This window comes from Pimephales promelas, chromosome 14 (assembly GCF_988280905.1).
Source record: "Pimephales promelas chromosome 14, fPimPro1.hap1.1, whole genome shotgun sequence".
NCBI lineage: Eukaryota > Metazoa > Chordata > Actinopteri > Cypriniformes > Leuciscidae > Pimephales > Pimephales promelas.
In genome coordinates this window covers 19,402,698-19,424,045 of record NC_142782.1, presented here as the reverse complement: position 1 = coordinate 19,424,045, position 21,348 = coordinate 19,402,698, and the positions used below count along the sequence as shown (strand labels likewise).

The 21,348-nt window shown below is 34.6% G+C and overlaps 2 protein-coding genes across 2 annotated transcripts; both read left to right on the top strand.

Annotated features, from left to right (window-relative positions):
• The first annotated feature begins 702 nt into the window (after positions 1–702).
• Positions 703–16,749, top strand: zng1a (Zn regulated GTPase metalloprotein activator 1A). Its single transcript, XM_039679913.2, has 16 exons — positions 703–861; positions 1,087–1,214; positions 1,433–1,519; positions 2,009–2,105; positions 4,341–4,432; positions 5,499–5,558; positions 5,649–5,686; positions 9,032–9,078; positions 11,161–11,247; positions 12,476–12,520; positions 12,864–12,920; positions 13,614–13,665; positions 15,500–15,568; positions 15,687–15,752; positions 15,916–16,045; positions 16,191–16,749. Exons 2-16 carry the CDS (start codon positions 1,115–1,117, stop codon positions 16,262–16,264), a joined length of 1,101 nt encoding a protein of 366 aa, XP_039535847.1. The 5' UTR covers positions 703–861; positions 1,087–1,114; the 3' UTR covers positions 16,265–16,749.
• A 1,812-nt stretch (positions 16,750–18,561) lies between these two features.
• On the top strand, positions 18,562–20,001 carry foxd5 (forkhead box D5). Its single transcript, XM_039668543.2, has one exon. The coding sequence runs from the start codon at positions 18,900–18,902 to the stop codon at positions 19,860–19,862; it is 963 nt and encodes a 320-aa protein (XP_039524477.2). The 5' UTR covers positions 18,562–18,899; the 3' UTR covers positions 19,863–20,001.
• Positions 20,002–21,348: the final 1,347 nt, after the last annotated feature.

Sequence of the window (21,348 nt, the reverse complement as noted above, 5' to 3'; positions counted from 1 at the left end):
ATCACTGCGTCATCAAGCTACTTTTTTTGTTATTGTTTTGAATGAGCCAGCAGTGAAACATACTGAGCCTTTAAAGTGAAACATACTGAGCCTTTTACTGAGCCAGTTTATTATTTTAAATTAGCTTTCATTATTTATTTTATTTTTTTATTTAGTTTAAAAATAAAAAGTTTGTAAAATGCTTTTGTCATTTCTCTATGTTTAGTTTTTTCCTGTTTTTTAATTTTATTTCAGTTTTAGTTTTAGCGATTTTTGTAGGCTTTAACTTATTAAAGGATTAGCCTAGTTCAACTTCAGAATTAATATTTCCTGCGTCATCCAAGATGTGAGTAAAACATGCTGTGCATCGAAGAGCTAGTGCAAGATGAGTGTGGTTATATATATGAAGAGTTCAAATGCAAAAGCCTCTAAGTGCCATTTGAAATTTTCTTCTAGAATGATACATTTTCTCAAGCTTGCATATATAAGTTCATATATATATTGTTTCATTAGATAAGACCCTTAGTTCCTTGGCTGGGATTGTGAAAACTTCAACCCCATTGAAGTCCAGAGAAAATCCCGGCATGTTTTATATTAAATACATGTTGTTGTTTTTTTGTTACCCTTCTATTTTTTCACTTGTTATGCTCAACCTAATGCTGAACAATACTAAATAAAAAATAAATAAATAAAAATTCGACCCGTTTTTAAACAGGAACTCTTAGTGCAAGTCAATGCGCAGGTCGGACCTTGATTACAGACACACCAGCATATAGCCGCTTAATGAAATATTGCGTTTTTATTACAAACTGGACGACAGATATCACTCTGCAAGTCCCGGTTTAAGGAATACTTCATCTAAGATCTCGTATTTCGTAAATTGTAAGTTGTCTTTAATTTGTGTTTATAAGCTTCGAAATGAATACATGGCGCTTGTAGAGTAGTGCCATACCGCTCTGTATTGACAGCTAAAATGACAGCACATGTGTCTCTAAAATCAGCCTTCTGATCTGTCAAACACGGTGAAATATAATTTAGGTCCGATTTATGTTCGACCTACCCTGAGTTAATCTTATCACTGAAGAATAATTGTCCTGCCCTTTCTAGATTTACATTATTTTAAAAGATCTCAGTAATGGAAGAAGAGGATGAATGTCCGGAGTTAGTTCCCATCAAGGAGAAGCCCACTGGTCCCACAGCTCAGATACCCGTTACCATCATCACTGGATACTTGGGTCAGCAGTAACCATGTCTAACCCTCTTAAGTGCATAGACAAAGCATACCTAGCCTTTTTAATTTATTTTTTATTTTATTTTTTACTTAAAAATATGATTCTTCTGTAGTATTAAAAATGCTCAGTTATATGCAAATGCAGGTTTTTATCCTTAAATAGAAGAAACTACAATTTTACTCCAAGTGGCTTAACTTTATTTCTCTCTTTTCCATATACAGGTGCAGGAAAGACGACACTTTTGAACTACATATTAACAGAACAACATAATAAACGAATAGCTGTCATACTTAATGAATTTGGTGAAGGTAAGTTATAAAATGAGCAAGGAAATAAGCCATCAAAAGACCTCTATCTGTTCTTATGCCTAGATTTTTTAATCTGTTTTGACGGTCTCTCTGGATTTTTCACTGTCATGACCAGAAGAGGGCAGCAAATTCATTCCCTATTTCCTCAATTAGTACAGTATAGTAGGACCATAACCCAAAGATTTCGTCATCATTTACTCACCCTCATGCTGCTCCATACCTTTATGGGTTTCTCTCTTCTATTGAGCACGAAAGAAGATCATTTAAAGAAAATGGTAACAGCTGACAGTGGCAATTGACTTGCATAGTAGAAAAACATTACATTACATATGCTATTACATACACATACAATACATATTTTGCCATCGTTTTCGTAATTTGTATCATATTCATGATCATTCTGATCAAAAGTGCACTGATTATTGTAATGTGGGTCTGCTGTGCACATAAGCTCCACAGAGGTTGACAGTGTGCTGTGTTGTCCTGCAGGCAGTGCTCTGGAGAAGTCTCTAGCTGTGAGTCAAGCTGGAGAGCTCTACGAGGAGTGGTTGGAGCTGAGGAACGGCTGCCTGTGCTGCTCTGTAAAGTACGCCCTTTCAAATACTAGGACGAATTGTCCATAAAGTGCGTGTGTGTCTGTTTCCTGTCGTTGTGTGAAGAGTAAATATACTGTAGTTCCATCTGGGCCACACAACTATTGTTGGATTTTAAGATGGATTAAATGGGAAGTAACCCACTGTTTCTGCTTGCCCATTACATTCCAGTGACTAAAGAACTGTTGTCCAGGTTGAAACTATTCAGTTTGTTTGTTTGATTTGTTCAAAATTGAGTTAAAGGAGTAGTTCACTTAAAAAAAAAAATTTTGCTGATGATTTACTCACCCCCATGTCATCCAACATGTCCATGTCTTTCTTTCTTCAGTCGAAAAGAAATTAAGGTTTTTGATGAAAACATTCCAGGTTATGCTCCATATAATGCACTTCAATGGGAACCAAATGGTTCAAGGTCCAAATGAGAGTTTCAGTGCAGCTTCAAAGGGCTTTAAACGACACCAGATGATGAATAAGGGTCTTATCTAGCAAAGTTTTATAAGCACAAATGCTCGCCTTGCTCTGTTCTGTGATGAGCGTTTGTGACTCTCCTGTTCAAACTCGTTCATCAAAATGAACAAATCTTCTTTCGAGTCATGACTCGAAGGGTCCTAGATAAGACCCTTATTCATCGTCTGGTGTCGTTTAAAGCCCTGAAACTCTCATTTGGACCTTGAACCGTTTGGTTCCCATTGAAGTCCATTAAATGGAGAAAATCCTGGAATGTTTTGATCAAAAACCTTAATTTCTTTTTGACTGAAGAAAGAAAGACGTGGACATCTTGGATGACATGGGGGTGGGTAAATTATCAGCAAAAGTGAACTATTCCTTTAAATAAAAATACTTTTTGGTTATACTGGTTAACCTAGGATTTTTTATATTGTGACAATTTCTCATTTAGGGTCATGAACATGACAGCAAATTTTTGACACTTTTAGGTGTTGTGCAATGAGATTACAAAATTCCTGACGATTTTGATGTTCCCAGGTCAACTTGACATGCAATTTCGTAGTTAACCGCAGCCACACAGACCCTATATAAAAATAGAAAAAGATGGGGGGTTTTTACCATCTGAGGTTATGTAAATTTACATTTTCTACATTTTTATCAGTTAAAGAATGCTAATATCGCTGGGATTTGAATGCATTATTTTGGCGTTGCTAGCGGCGTTCTCAATCTCTACTGTTTGAGCTTCAGGAAAAGCACACAAAAATAAAACAAAAACATTTCAAAATAAAATTTAAATAATAGAAAAGTAGTTTCAATACTGTTTGTAATATGCATATTTTTTAAACAAATGGTTATACAGTTTTAAAATAATTTGTTCTTATGCTTATTTTTTGTTTGTTGTGTGTGAGATAGGGCTGTCAAACGATTAATCGTGATTAATCGCATCCAAAATAAAAGATTGTGTTTACATAATATACTGTGTATAATTATATATATATATATAATACACACACATGCTTGTATATATTCAAGAAATATTTTCATTTATATACTGTATATAGATTTATATTAAATATAAATATTTTATATATAAATATACATATATTATGTAAACACAAACTTTTATTTTGGACGCGATTAATCGTTTGACAGCCCTAGTGTGAGAAGTATTAATATTAAATGTTTACTGTTTTTAACTAATTTGTTTCTTTTTAATAATGTAATTTTTTTTTTACTTATCAGGAATTTGACTTAATCCAGATAGGGTCAATTTGACCTAAAACATAAAAATCGCACCCAGAATTCAAACACAAAACTGGTTTTAATTACCAATCATTATGAAAACTTTATATATCTATAACAGCTGCTGTGTAATGGAAAATATTTAACTTTTACTAATGTTTTTCTAATGTTCTAATTCTAATGTTCAGAAGTTTGGGGTCAGTAGTTTTTTTTTAATAAATGTATGAAAAAGACTATTCAGCAAGGATACGTTAAATTGACAGTAAAGAGATTTATGATGTTAAAAAAAGATTTCTATTTCAAATAAATACTGTTCTTTTGAACTCTCTATTTATCAGTCAATCCTGGAAAACTTACTTGAGCATCAAATCGACATATAGAAGGACTTCTGAATGATCATGTGACACTGAAGCATTTTACAATATATAAAATAAAATAGAAAACAGTTATTTTACTATTTACAAACATTTTAACCATAGTGTACAAATGCTTATATTAAATTATGTCAGATAATACATTATCACCCCTTGCTTTTGCAGAGACAATGGTTTAAAAGCTATTGAAAATCTAATGGAGAAGAAAGGAAAGTTTGACTACATCCTTCTAGAGACCACTGGATTGGCAGATCCAGGTACTTTATGTGCATCAGCAGACACTTATTTGTAATACAACAAATCTCCTTGTTATGATAGCTAATGCATCCATTGGCCAGCTTGCTCAAAAGTTAATTTAATTAAATTGAGTTCCTCACTAGACGCAATCTAGTACCTTGTCTTAGTCCTCACTAGCATTTAGCTTTTAAATTTAACTTTTTTTTTGCTTTGCTTTGCAAGACAATTTAGACCTCTTTGAGTAAAGGGATTTTCCTGATACATAGCAAAAAGCACTATAACGTAATTGAGAGTGAAACTGAGATCAATGGAAATGCAGGAAGGGTCAGCATCTCTGAGGCCAGACTGTGTACATGAGTGATAGATGTCAAGGGCCAGTGGCGGGCAGGACCCTCAGAGCTCAGACACAAGCCCCTCTTCACTGCTCTGCACTGTCATTGGCTGAGAAAGGCCTGTCACTCCTGGGGGCCTCAGGGGGATAAGCCCCTCCCCTTCATCAGAAGATGCTTGTGGGCTGAATGGTTGATGTTCCTGGTGTCTTTCAAGAACATTGCCTTCATTATACTTCTATCAAAAATTTATAGAGCTTTCTTATTCTACCTTGACAGTTTGACAAAACTCCATTATGTGAACAAGATGGCCTCAAATTGTGACATGAAGCTGTGAAATAACTTTTACAGGAAAAGTTGGAAAACATGGAAACAAACAAAATGTACCTTGTTGTTAAAATTTTTGAAGCCATCCATAAAATTTAGTTATGCATTTTAAAGCACATACCTACAACCCTAAACCCGTACGAGTTTTAAGGCAAAAAAGTGTTCAATAACTTGATGAACACTGCAAAACCTTTGCTAAAATAAAGCATAGTATATAACCCAATAAATTTTTTGCCACACCTATCAAAAGCGAGTGCCGTGAAACTATATTTTGCATATTATTATTTTTTTAATTAAGTTGAATTATGTGATTTTTCCCATTGTAAATTTACAGTGAATAGTAAAATAGCTATAACATTTTTTTTAGATTATATAATGTATATAAATGTGATTTATATCAATATTTATTCATTTATGTTTTCCAAACCAGGAGCTGTTGCTTCCATGTTCTGGGTTGATGCAGAATTAGGGAGTGATGTCTACCTGGATGGTAAAAAAACAAACTAATAAATGTTGTCTCAGATTAAGTCTTTAATGATGTCCCTGTCAATATAATGCAGTTTCCTCATCTCCCACATAGGTATTGTAACGGTTATTGACGCTAAATATGCAATGCAGGTAAGTTGCGGATACACACACTAAATTACTGATATTTTGAAGCTTTTCGGACTATTTTAGACTGGTTCGGGTCATACCACTGCGGAGTAGCCCAGCACCTGCGTCACTCGACATAGACAGAAATAGAGAGAAGTAGCTAAGGCTAATATGTTCTTCTGCAAGACGCATAAAGTTCTGTGTATTAACCTGCTATAGCACCAAAAGTTGCGGGCTCTGCTTTACATTTATTCATTTAGCTGACGTTTTTTTATCCAAAGCGACTTACAATTTGCTATATATGTCAGAGGTCACACGCCTCTGGGGCAACTAGGAGTTAAGTGTTTTGCTCAGGGACACATTGGTGTCTCACAGTGGATTCGAACCCGGGTCTCTGACACCAAGGGCATGTGCCTTATCCACTGTACCATGACCACCCCACTTTAATGAAATCTGTGTCCCTCTATTGACAGTCTACGCAACTTCCACTTTCATGCTTCAAAAAGTTCATAAAGAGATCATGAAACTAATCCAAATGAAATGGAGGATTTTCTGAAGAGACATGATGGCTTCAGATGAGGAACAGATTGAATTTAGACATAAACATTCATCAATGCCAACATCAGTTGTGGTAAACGGAAGCTCAATCAGGCTTGCTTGACGGAAGAACTAATGTGGTTCGTTCTCGTGTTATGCAGCACATTTGAGCTTCAGCAAGAACCAATGAGGTTTGTTATCGTGTATCATCAGATTTGGTTGAGTTTTTTTTTTTTTTATTCGCTGATCAATAAAAGCCTAAATTCGATTTGTTCATCTTATAAAGCGATCAAGTCTCTTCAGAAAATTTAGACCATTTAAACCATTCAATTCATATAGATTAGTTTTATAATCTATTTATGAACTTTAAAATGTCAAAGTGGTAGTTGAGTGTAGCTGTCAGTGAAGGCACAGAAAGCTCTCAGATTGCATCCAACATATCCATCATTTGTGTTACGAAGATGAATTAAAGTCTTATGGGTTTGGAATGACATTTTTGGGTGAAATAACCCTATTCAAATTATTTTTACCGATTAATATTATCTATAAAGTTAACTAATTATTGCAAATTGGCATAACATATACATTCTAAAAAAAAAGCAATAAGCCATTCAATACAATTTTACCTTTGTTAAAGATCTTAATCAGTCATCCATCTTTTTTTTTTTATTTGAAGACATAACAAGCCTTTTATTTATATAAGATGTATTCAAGCTGATAAATATAATAGGGATATACCATTTTTACAGTTCTAGCCAAAATTTGTATTATTTGTTTGTTTGTTTTGTTTGGTTATGGTTGATAACCTATACATTTCTGATATAAAAATTCTATCCTATTTCAAAAAATGCATCAAGTAAAATCAGTGTAAAGGAAAAAATATATAAAAAATGTTGACATTTTTTTAACAAAGATAAAAACATTTTATTATATATTTTAATAAACACAAAAGTAAACATTTTAAGAATCAGCATTACAATGGTTAAAACACGGTTGTGTTTGATACAAGAGACATTCAATGATCCAGTTAAGAAGTCACTTTAAAAGGTTTGATGTATTAAATAATAAAAAGTTTGTTTTTTTAATTATTTGTCCTGAAACAGTCCAAAATACCAACTTTGGGAATCAACTTTGTGTAAATGTACTACATGATGTTTATGAGCTCAACTTTGCATTTGTTTATTGTTTTTTTGTGCACACACATTCACATAGTGTGTGTGTGTGTATATATATATATATATATATATATATATATATATATATATATATATCAATTCAAAGCAGGCCTTGTACGCATTCTGTAATACATTTATACAGAGTTTATCTCTTTGCTTCAAATAGTTTGTAACTGGAAGGCATTATGTTTATTTTAAAATGAATCTTTTGAGTATCGTATCCCACTGAAATATCTCCCCCCTTGCCGTTCCTCTTCACACTTCAGGCCGGGAGCAGGACAGTGGTACTGACACCTGGGTAATAGGCTGTCATTTAGTGGTGTCAGTCTTGGCAAGTCAGTCTTTTTATTGCAGAGGTGGCACCTCTATACACTGCGGCCCTCTGGGGTTCTGTGAGCGCCTGTTGAGGTGAAGACAGGGGAGGGCTTGATAGAAACCGAAGAAATAATGGATATCAGGGCAAATCACTCTAATGGGCCTGTCACCCTTTGTCCTGCTCTTTCATTGTCACTTGATATATTCATTCATATAAGACATACTCTAGGGTTTGGGGGCTCAGATGAGGTGTCTTCTCTCAGGGTTTGATTTGCAGAGACATGCCCATCAGGTGCCCTTGTTTTCATTGATCTCTGCCAGTCTGTTTGAAATTCATGCAGACAGATGATGAGGCTTGTCTCGCTCCCAGAGCTCAATGTTATTACATATTGAACACAGACATTGAGACACCCCTCCGTCCAGTCAGCAGAGACGACTGGCAGCACGTAGAATGAGATAAATTGGATTGTTTTCAATAAGCAAACTGTTCAGAAGTTATAATGTCCTGGAAATTGGATTTTTTTTTTTGTGAGTTTGCATCTTGTAATCGCAAACTTGTCAGTTTGCTCATCTGCTCGGATGTTAAAGACCTTTTGTCAGATAGAAAGCTGTACAGAACAGAAGTATTAAGCCTACAGCACCTTATGAGACATTAAATGTTCATATCCTTCTATTAGATCTTATAAATTATATAATTCCATCTCTATTTTTTTCTGATTGCACGAGTTGCATTCAAGCTGCCATAAAAAAGCCAATATTACACACCTGTGACCGCATATCGCTTGAATATGATATGCATCAACTTGTGTTGCTTGACAACTATAAACAGATTACACTGCTGAACTTTTTTAACTCTTAAGAATAATTTGTTTTGATTATTATCTGGAGGATAACTGGCTTATAATTTACCTTCTGAAAGCAATAAGCCACTCGATGCAATTTTACCTTGGTTAAAGATGTCCATAAAAAATACTTGAAGCTTTATTTGAAGATACATTTGTGATATTCAAATTTCATACTATTTTGTCTAAACAAATTAGAAATAAAAAATTCAAATTTGCAAGTGAATTTAGACATCAGAACATCATGTGCACTATGAAAAAGGGATATTCATTGTAAAATTTGATAAACACAACATTTAAGAATTTTATTAAATAATTGATAAAAAATATTCAGCTGAGAACCAATAAGGTTTTAATTCACTCGATGTTGTGCATCACTGAAATATAATCCATATAAAATCTATTTATATGACAAGAAACTTAGATTATGATGGTTTGTTGTTGTAACAGTTGTTTTGTATGTTATGTAATCATTCTGTCATTTTTTATTTGTCTTGTAGCATCTAACAGAAGAAAAGCCAGAGGGTCTTATCAATGAAGCTGCCAGGTAAAACCTTATATGGTTCATTATCCTCCTGAGACCCAGCCAGAGTCTTTTGTCCTCTCTAGAGGACGTTATATTTTAGTGAATTTCTCTGAGACCATACATGTCACAGGTTTAAAGAGCACATTCAGGGCGTTGCAGAGATACCAAATGTTTGGAGGTTTGACCATGACCACTCCTCATCCTTGGTCTGACATTGACTGAATAACTGAATTTAGCACTCTTGTGCAAATATGATATCATTTTGTAATTATCATTTAAATCTGACTAATTTTCAGATTGTTTTTTTGTAAATGAACATCTCAGGAAAACTTAATGGGGTTTCAAATTAGAATATGACTTTCTGTTATGGATCAGGGCATTGATTTCATATACTGTAGAGGACACCATGACTTACATCATGTTTAAATATATACCATTTATGTCCATGTCAGATCATTCTATTATATATTTCTTAACATAGTTGAGAATCATCTTTATACAAAGTTTAGTTAATAAATTAGCCTTAAAGGAGTAGTTCACTTTCAATTTACTCACCCCCATGTCATCCAAGATGTCCACGTCTTTCTTTCTTCAGTCGAAAAGAAATTAAGGTTTTTGATGAAAACATTCCAGGATTTTCTCCATATAATGCACTTCAATGGGAACCAAACGGTTCAAGGTCCAATTGAGAGTTTCAGTGCGGCTTCAAAGGGCTTATCTAGGACCCTACGTGTTATGACTGGAAAAAAGATTTGTTCATTTTGATGAACGAGTTCGAACAGGAGAGTCACGAACGTCCATCAAGAACAGAGCAAGGCGAGCATTTGTGCTTATAAAACTTAAACTTTTTTATTTATTTTTTAAACGACTGATCGTTTCGCTAGATAAGACCCTTATTCATCGTCTGGTGTCGTTTAAAGCCCTTTGAAGCTGCACTGAATCTCTGATTTGGACCTTGAACCGTTTGGTTCCCATTGAAGTGCATTATATGGGGAAAAATCCTGGAATGTTTTGATCAAAAACTTTAATTTCTTTTCGACTGAAGAAAGAAAGACGTGGACATCTTGGATGACATGGGGGTGAGTAAATTATCAGCTAAAAATCAGCTTTTGTAAAAAGTGAACCTAAAAAGTTTTAAACCTAAAATTGTATTAGTGATTTGTATAGTGTCTTTTAATTTTCTTAATAATTGAGTCCTGGTGAGGACATAGCATAAAATATTCATGAAATATATTCTTTCAAAAAAATGTATTATGTTCCAAACAATGTAATAACATAAATAAGGTAAATTCACAAAACTTAGGTGGATATACTGTATAAATTTGGTGTTCGCTGGAAAAAGTTGAAAGTCTTCATTATTACAATAAATAACTCATTATGCACCAATACAGTTCTATAAGAATCCAGAAGACTTTTTTTTTGCACACCACAGCCAGATTTTTATGAGCACCTCTTGTGTGGTCTTTCAAAATACTATTTGTGACTGTTATGTTATCTCTATTAAACATTACAGCTGGTGCTAATGTTTGTGCAAAAACATATCCGATTCCAGCCCAGCTCCCTCCACCTCACCTGCTGCGGTCGGTCGGGGTGTTTTTGTTGGGGTTCGGAGGCATCGGAATGCTCACAAGTGTCAGAGGCCATAAAAAACGCTTCTGCTCTCTGTTTATGTTTTCCTACCACGCAAAATGGTGGCGCCTTTTGAGTATGGCACGAACCATGCCACCCACACACGACTCAACAACAGGCAGGGGGATGGATGAAACACAACAAAGACTGTTTGCACACTTACACACACACATTTAGATACAAAGGGAGAGTGGGACATTGAACACAAGCAATAAAGAGAGTGACAAAAGAGAGAGAATGGGACGAGATGTTCTCGTACTGTATTGTTCTATTGATGTATTATACGACTGTAATCACACATACTTGCGTACAGCAACTGTAGATGCACATAGAAGCAATTTGCTTTTTATGACGAATAATCCATATGCGACCCACCGAGGTGTCGTCTGCCTTTGTCGCGTACACATTTAGGAAAGATGGGCAGCATTTATCAGGTGATTGTGAATGGTGCTGAATTCTGCTTTCTTTTTTTAGGCAGATAGCGCTTGCTGATCTGACCATCATCAATAAGACCGATCTAGTGAATGAGACTGAGCTGCTGCAGCTCAGAGATACAGTGAGGTGAGAACGGTCAACCTGTATATTCCTATAAGTTCTTATTAGGGATGTACTGATTTTTACCAATAAATGGCTGATATTTAAATGTTATACTATAATATTGTTTAAATGATAATAAATAAATGTTGTAAGCAGTTTTTGGTGTGTAATATTTTTGTGGAAACTGCGATTATGTTTTCAGGATTCTTTGATTTGATAAAAAGTTTTAAAAAAAAACAGCAATTATTTGAAATAGAAATCTCTTTAAATAAATGTCTTTACTGTCACTTAATGCAATTTAATGCATCTTTGTTGGAAAAAAAGTATTGATATTTTTATTTTTTTAAGATTTTACTGACCCCAAACTTGTAGTTTAGTTTAGTTTATTTCTTTATTTGATCAGGGACAATGCACAAATAAACATGAGATGTCATGTGCCAGGTTATAGCAAAAAATGCTAATTTTCATCCACTGTCCCTGGACAGGTTGATGTTATGTTGATGTTATTGATGGTACCTGTCCCGATACACTAAATAGTAGTGTATCACGGTTTCCCTTAAAAAATATTAGGCAGCACAACTGTTTTCAGTGATGATAAAAATGAGAAATGTTTCTTGAGCAGTAAATCAGCATATAAGTATGATTTAGTGTGAGTAATGATGCTTTGACATCACAGGAATAATTCTAATTTTATCAAATATATTCAAATAGAAAATAGATAAATTACGTTTTAATAATACTTTTAAAAATATCGTTTGATCAAATAAATTCATTTTTGAGCATAAGAGATTACTTCAGAAAAACGTTTTAATAAATTGAATTATTCCAAACTTTTGATGTTATTCAGTAGGTTCTGGTGTTTGTCTTTAATATGTCACGAATGTTTTGTGGTGAAGACATCACAACATTTTTTTTTATTATTATTAATTATAAGTGGTGTTTGCTTAGGCATGCCACTTTTGGCATGACCCCTTACACAAAGTATTTTCTTTTCACATATTTTTGCATAGTGAACAATTACAGTAAATGGGCAAAGAAAATTTTACCAGAATATCTTAGAGTCTTCAGGGTAGACTTGTTTGACTTTCAGGAATGAGTAAAAACCATTCAGAACACACTGATAACACCTTGGCATTAATGTTGAACTGCTTACATTTGCTTCAGAAAATGTAAAAAAATCTAGTTATAATGATACTATTTCTTGTTTATTGAGGGGTTTTTTTTAACATGTGCTCTGTCTTCTTCATTATAGATCAATAAATGGGCTCGTAAAAATTTTGGAGACGCAAAAATCCAGGTGAGGTGATATGCAGAAACCACCAACACAAAACATGCACTTTATTCGGATCCATGATAAAAATGATGTGTGTATGTACCAAGTTTTTTAGCTGTTTCAAACTCTTTCAAACTTTCTGCATGCAACAAATATCTGTCAAGATATAAGCAGTTCGATTTTAAGACCTGTAATTTGCAGATTTGCTGCTTAATTAATAAAATTATTAATTTAAAGAACATTTTGAAAATAGTATTTTTTGTAACAAATTTGTAAACATTTGCTGTTTACTGTCATTTTGGATCAATTTATTGATATACATTTTTTTTTTTTTAAAGTGTATTAAGTGTATTTTCTTTTCTTCTAGGGTTGATCTATCTGAAGTATTAGATTTACATTCTTTTGATACCAAAGATGGCACAAGGTAAGTGTTTTTTAAAGAATACCTACAGCATTCCAGTACTTTATTCTTACTGAAAGTGTAGTGGCGATTCTGTTCACCAGTATTTTTTCCCAGAGGATTTTGTGCATCCGACGAGGATCAAACACTCCATTAGCTCATGCTAATGTTGATGACTTAGACAAAAACAAAAAAATGAAACACCCAGTTTAAGAGTAATTACAGTGAGACAGACTAAATGTAAATGACTCTGCCCAGCTGCAGAGGATTATAGCCAGTGTCTGCAGTAAAGGTACAGAAGCACTTCCACACAGACTGCCTTTCAGCTCCGACTGTGGCCCATTTGCCCCCCTGAGCACAGGCTGCTTGTCTGGGATGACCCCTGTGTGGTTCTCCCAGCCCGACGAATAATCCACAGAGCTACGTTTGCCCTCCCCGAGGGGTCAGAGCCCGCTTTCCCACTGCCCTCGCACGCTTTCTTCTTCTGTCTTTCTGTATTAAGCTCAATCTTACTGTTACTAAACCCAAAAGCTCCTCCGCATCAGGATTAGGGGACGGCCCGTCAGTGTAGTCAAACCCTTTGAAAGGTTTTAGCTAAGACTGTACATCTGTCTGATGCATTTGGGTATGTAAGGGAATGTTGTTTATTGAAGGTATTTGACATCAGTCATTGTACTTGTTTCACATTTAAATGTCTTGAAATCTTGTGTTCTGCAGGTTAGCTGAAATGCTGCAGCTGGTAAAAACAAGCCAACCACATCTTGACAAGGTGAAGATGACTTGTTTTATGACATTTTCAATTGGCATTTAGGAAAAAAAAAAACTATCCAGCTTCTACTTCTTCAAGGAGATTTGTTTAAACTAGGAGCTTCGTTTAATGTTCCTTGAACCAAACTCTCCATAGGAGCTCTTATCATTGGATGGGTCACTTTCCCGCATTCACCGAGTCGGTCCCACCCTCCCCCTTCAGAGCCAAACTTCACTGCTCTTTTCATGTAAATGAGAGCCCTGTTTTCTCTTGTTATTCCAAAGGAAAAAAGGAAGTGTAACTTTGTGTAACTTTTAGCACAGACAAACAATGGTTTAAGTATCTGTAAAGGGCCCATGTAACACCCCAGAGAACTACAGCAGAATGGGCGCTAAAGCAGCGTAAGTGTTTAAGACCGAGGGGAAATTCATTCAAGTGTTGTACTGATGCTGTTTGAGATTTTTAAAGGCAAATCCCTTATAAATTTCTGCTGCTGATTTTGTTGCCTTTTGAGGCATAAAATCCTCTTGGTAGCACAACAAATGCATCTATCTTACACTACCGTTCAAACTTAAAAATTAAATATATATATATATATACTTTTATTCATCAAGGATGCACTAAATTGGTCAAAAGTGACTGGAAAGACATTCATTATGTCACAAAAAGATTTTTATTTCAAATAAATTCATATAAATGTTCTTTTAAATCTTCCATTCATCAAAAACTTCAAAAATGCATCACAGCTGTTTTTACATTGATGATAATAATCAGCATATTAGAATATTTCTGAAGGATCATGTGACACTGAAGACTGGAGTAATGATGCTGAAAATGCTTCATTTTAATTGTATTAGTATTTCACAATATATACACTACCGTTTAAGATCATTAAGATTTTTTATGTTTGTAAATGAAGTCTCTTCTGCTAACCAAGGCTGCTTTATTTGATGAAAAAAAATGACAAACAGTAATATTGTGAAATATTATGACAATTTAAAATGACTGTTTTCTATTTTAATATATTTCAAAATGTAATTTGAAAGCTGAATTTTCAACATCATTACTGTTGCTGATTACACATCAGTTTTCAGTGTCACATGATCCTTCATAAATCATTCTAATATTTTGATTTTATGCTCAAAAAACATCAATTATTATTTTCAATGTTAAAAACGGTCGTGTACCATTTTTTACCCCCAAAATTATATGATGAATAGAAAGTTCAAAAGAATAGTGTTTATGTAAAAAATAATCTTTTCTAACATTATAAATGTCTTTACAGTAAGTTTTGATCAATTTAACTCATCCTTGATGAATAAAAGTATTTTCTAATTTCTTTCCCCCAAAAATAAAAAATAAATTCTTACTTACCCCAAACTTTTGAATGGTAGTGATTAATGTTACAAAAGCTTTCCATTTCAGATCAATTCTGTTCTTTTGAACTTTCTATTCATCAAAGAATCCTGAAATAAAAATGTAAAAAACTGTTTTCAACATGGATAATAATCATACATGTTTCTTGAGCATCATATTATAATAATTTCTGCAGGATCATGTGACACTGAAGACTGGAGTAATGATGCTGTAAATTCAGCTTTTGATCACAGGAATAAATTACACTTCACTATATATTCACATAGAAAACTGCTGTTTTAAATTGTAATAATATTTCACAATATTACTGTTTTTTTGTATTTTTATCAAAAAATTCCAGCCTTGGTGAGCAGAAGAGACTTCTTTTAAAAACATAAAAAAAATCTTATTTTAAATCATAATTTCACATAACTCGTTTGAAAATATTTGTGATGGGACAAATGTTTAATGTTTGGGTTACGTATTTGCTTTATTTCAGAGTATGCTGACTGTAACATTTGAAGTACCTGGCAGTGTGTCAGAAGACCTATTAAATATATTCATTCAGGTACAAATACATCACATGGAAGCATATAAATAAAACACAATTAAATGAAATATTTACACCATAGCAAAATGGTGTTTTTTTAGAGAAATAAACAAAAAAAAAAACATTTTTTCTGTAGAACCTCCTATGGGAGAAGATATTTAAGAACAAAGCAGGATTGGCAATGACAGTTATCCGGTTAAAGGTAAGGATACACTCATCTGTATTCTTTCATTATGTCAGCCACTGAAATGCCAAATAATCATGACTTCTCTTCTGTGAAGAAGCATTGCCCTCAACAATATATCATGTAGCACTATAAAATTCATCAAATCTGTTCTCAGTGTAAATGATGTGTGTTGTGACAGGGGATCTTCTCCATCCAGCAAAAACAGAAGAAGGTGATGTTGCAGGGGGTCCATGAGCTTTATGAGCTGGAAGAGACTCCAGAGTTCTGGGCAGATCATGAGCCGAGACTCAACCAACTCGTCTTCATAGGTGAGAACCTATTGTATGAAGACCGTCTGCAAGTGGTTCCAGATATTAAAACGCAATGCCTATATAGAACTCTTTGCAAAATGCTAAATGATTAATCTACCTGTTGTAGATTAAATGTAAACATTTACTCTTTTTTTTTCTTCAGGTCGAAATCTTGATGGCGAGATTCTGAAGAAAGAGTTCATTTCAGCCGTGTCAAATAAAGACGGTGTGGAGTAGATGATGTCTGACTGAAATTGTGGACAATCTACCAGGCCATGTATAGAAACCATATACAACACCAGTAACCTCTATCTCATAAGACATCTGTGGAATCACTGGAAAATGCTGTTTCAGATTGCAACCCACAGGGAGTTTGCAAATCCTGCAGCAGCTTAATAGGTGCTTTTCATGCTCCATAATGTTTCAAATTTGACACTTATGTACTTAAAAATCCTTTAAGCATCTCTATGCCACACTTCAAACCAGTAAAAGTCACTGACATGTCTTAAACACATTGTAATTTATTTCAAATTTACACCATTTTCTCCAAATACATGTCTGAAAATGCGTTATATATTGGAGCTAGCATGACGTTATTTAAAGAAATTATTTGGGTGATCAATTACTAATCATTTTACTTAGGATTTTCACTGTGTAAAGTGTAAAATAACATTAACCAGTAAAATAAATGTAGTCTTGAGTTACATGGCTTGCTCTTCTAACGTGTTAAATTTGTCTTTTTTTCAATGTGAGAACCATCTTTATAAGCACCCACTTAACACTTTCTGTGATGAGGCGAAAAATGGCTATTTAACAAACATTGGGAAAAGAGTTATTTTTGGTTAAGTGTGGAACACACATTATGATAACTAAGCAAAAGAAAGCGTAATGAACTTATAAATGTATACATTGAATGTAAGCCGCTTTGGATGAAACATGCACTGTAAAAATTATATGATCAATAAGTTATGACAACATGTGTTTTTCTGCTTTAACTCATTAAATTAAGCTAAGCAATTTTCAACTTTTTTATACAACTTTTTTATACTTTTTTTTTAGCTGCAAAGTCAGTTTAATGTTATTTAAGTTGAAATGACTTAAACATTTTAAGTATCTCCTTTTTTTTTTTACAGTATGTCATTATTGCTTCACTATATGCTGCTCTAATGTTATATATTATAACCAAATTTTGTGGTTTTCTAGAAACTGCAGCAAGAATATTTTAATACATTTTATCACACTATCAATTATTTTTCACACTTTGTGTTATTAGAAGCCTTAATGTTCAGTACAAACACTATAAGGTCAGTCTGTCTTTGGATTTCTTATCAATGACAATGAGTGCTGTAAATGGTTAGTTTACACAACTTTCAAGTACTCATACATTTCCATGCATCCACTTCCACACCATCCACAGCTGAGGAAGTGGACGGTGGGCTCCAACCCTTTCATTTGCAATTGAGATGACTTGTGAACAGTTTTAACACATATCCGCGCACAAGAAGGTTTGCTTTGAGGATTGTTGCGTTCATTCATGCCCTCCAATAAAACTCGCTCCTGGCCTGTAGCCTAAAGCTGCGACGTTTCCTTTTTGATTCTGATGTTGATAGGCTCGTTTACCACCATTCTTCTTTCAATGCGGGGAGCCGGGCCATGGCCATTTTCATGGTCACACCACCTGCGGGTATCTTGAGGTGACAAACCAAACGAAACCCAGGGGGTATCGGGCGGAAAAAAAGTCTTTTAAACCGGTAGTTAGGCGTGGTGTGAAAATTCACCCTAGCACAACCCAGCTCCCACTGCGCAATCTTGCTTCTGAATTGGAGTGGAATCCAAAAAGGTCGAAGTGCTGACGTAGCTCAAAATGTTCAATGGCGTGATGCTCTTCTCTTTTTGGTACGGATTTAAAACACAATTGGTGTTAAAAAAAAAAAAAGTTGAAATCACGATTTGTAGCCTATATTAAGCATCATTAGTTGAATTACAATTCGTTTTGATAGGCTACGGTTGTTTGATGTTTGAAATGCGCTTAAAGAGCAGTGCCAATTTGGTTGTTAAATTTGGACTTAAATTAGGCCCTAAATCTTATCATATAAGACAACGTATTTAAATTGGGATTTTTTAAATTTGTTTTAGCATTGTTAAGTTTAGAAACAAAGTATTCCAAATTGTGGCAATAGGCCTATAACTAAGAAAATAATTTTGTTTTCATGTAGCAGGGAATCTATAAAATGAGGTTCAAAACTTAAAAAAATAAAAAATAGGATGTTAAAATAATACAATAGGGCCTAAAATTAAAATTATTGCATATGTTTGAAAATAGGCTAATTGTTTTTTTCTATTTTTAATTTATTTTTTACACGTGACATGCATTGGCTATGTGTTGGTAGGCTATAGCTATGCGTTTTAAAGATCCATTATTTCTAAGATCATTTAATAGGCCTAAACAATTTAATATTTCAATACTTAAGAATAAATATTTTATTATTGATGATAAAACTGTATTGAAATAAATAAAAAAAAAACTCATAAAAGTTGGTCCACGTAAAAGTAATTAATAATATGGCCAATAATACACTTTTCTTGCAGTAGCCAACAGTATCAGTGCAGATGCTCTAATTGGATGTTTAGGATCCACATCTCATCATAGCCTATGCGAATTGTTTAAACAGGTCAAAGACCCCCACACCTGCCTGCCTGTCCTCCTGAATCCCTGCGGTGACACTCCACTCCTATTGGTCTGACCCTCGGCGGACCAAAGACAGAATGCGTGTGGCCTCTCATAAATAGCCCTCATTTCTTTGAGTCCTGCAATCCGACCACAACCTTCACCAAGCACGAGTCGCGTTCAGCACATTTGGGGTCTCCAACAATGACCCTTACCCAGGATTACGAAGAAGTGCCATGCACCCCCGTCTCGTTTGACGACGATGAAATAAACACCGTTGGAGGAGACCACAGTGATAGCGACCGAGAGTATTTCATCATGCCTTGCAGAGACCCCGATCACTCAGGGTCCGAGTCTTCAGGAGAGAGCGAGAGCAGCTTCTCCACCGCGTCCGCTCCAAAGCAAGCCTCCTCCGTCAAGCCTCCGTATTCCTACATCGCCCTCATAACCATGGCCATCCTCCAGAGCCCGATGAAGAAACTCACCCTCAGCGGCATCTGCGACTTTATCAGCAACAAGTTTCCCTACTACAAGGAGAAGTTCCCAGCCTGGCAGAACTCCATCAGACACAACTTATCACTCAACGACTGCTTCATCAAGATCCCGCGAGAACCGGGAAACCCGGGGAAAGGGAACTACTGGTCCCTGGACCCTGCGTCCGAGGACATGTTTGACAACGGCAGCTTTCTGCGCAGAAGAAAAAGATTCAAGAGGAACCAACCCGAGTTCACCAAAGACAACCTGGTGCTCTACCACCAACCAACTTTGAGTTATCGAGCATATGGGCGACCTTACTGCGTTTCTGGGCCGGTGCCAGCCCAGGCTAATCCTATTGGATATTTGCCAGTGCCGGATGGCATCATGGTGCCCCCTCCATATTTCCAGTATCAGACTCTCAATATTAAGGTCCACGAAGCTCCAGAAATCCAGCAAAGGCCCGAGCCCAAGACCCAGAAGTGTTCGTTTAGCATTGACAGCATCATGGCTAAGTCGACGGCGTTTCCTCACAAAAACTCTCCTCATCATCTCACACCTGACTACAGTTATGCTTTTCCCAGGCCAACATCATGTGTGACTCCAAGTTTGGTACCTGTGCCACCAAGGACCCCTCTGCTCAAGACTGTTCCTTTCACAGAAACTCTGCGGATGGTCTATCCCCACTGTTGAACTGTCTGGGGGCAAAGAACTCTTGTCATTTTAAATATGCTTGTAACATAAGATTTTTCTGTCATTGCTCTTATATGATAGTTTTAATGTAAATAAATAAATGGTAATATATTTGCTAGTCCCGGAAAGTGGATGTATTAAAATGCCTGTTTAAATAAAACATCATTGTAATATTTCAATTTTGTGTTCTCATTATTCGTAGTTTTTCGGTTGCAATTATCTTGTCAAAGTTTTCAGAAATAAATGAATTTGCTCAGTGAATTACTTTGCATGACTTTTTTTTCAAAGTTTTGAAAGTTGAGTATAGGGTCATTTAGGCCTATCCTATACTGCAATTCTTAAAGAACTTTTTTTTTTTTTTTTTTTTTTTAAGAACTTCATGAATGAATGCGCGTTCAATACTCGTGTTACAGCGTGCACAATAGAATCCCCTCCGTCAAGGCTCTGTCTCCTCTCTTTCTACCATTTTATGTCCACTAGATGGAGACTGAAGCTCGTGAAATCAGTCGCACTCAATGCATTGATTTCACAAGCATTCCCCAGTTGAGACGGGTGTGCTTGATCGATTATTTCCATTGAAGTTTGGACACGTTACTATTTTTAATGTTTTTGAACGAAGTCCATATTCAGAAAACCTGAATTTATTTGTTCAAAAATACAGAAAAAAAACAGTAATATTGGGAAATATTTTCACAATTTAAAAAAATAGTTTTGAATTTTAATATAGCCTACTTTGAAATATAATTTATTTCTGTAATGTAAATCTGAATTACTCACATGAGTGTCACATGATGACTCTTCAGAAATCATTCTACTATTTGGTCATTTATCAATGTTGGGAACAGTTGCGCTGCTTGGACCCAAACATTTTTTTAAACCTGTAATCATTTCTCAGGATTCATTGATGAATAAAAACTTTTCGAAAACAGCATTTATGCAAAATAGAAATATTTTCTAATATTATAAATCTTAACTATCACTTTATCAAATTTGCTGAGTAAAAACATACATTTCTTAAAAAAAATTTTTTTAAAAATGGCCTACTGACCCCAAACTTTTGAACGGTATAGTGTATTTTGTTACAAAATATTTCTATTTTAAATAAACGCTGTTCTTTTTCAACTGTTTATTTATCAGAGAATTCTGAAAAAAAAGTTTCACAGGTTATAAAAAAAACGGTTTCCAACATTATAATAAATCAGCATTAGAATGAGACTGGAGTAATGGCTTCTGAAAATTCAGCTTTGCATCACTAAAATAAATTATATTTTGAAGTATATTAAAATAGAAAACCATTATTTTAAATTGTATGATAATATTTCACAATATTACTGTATTTCTGATCAAATATATGCAAGCTTGAATAGGCCTTCATGCCTACTTTGAAATTAATTTTTGGTATGTTTTAACTTACCTCAGGCATCCAAGATGTATAGGTGTTTTTGTTTCCAAAGTATTTTCAATTTGGATATTTTTAGTTCAAACC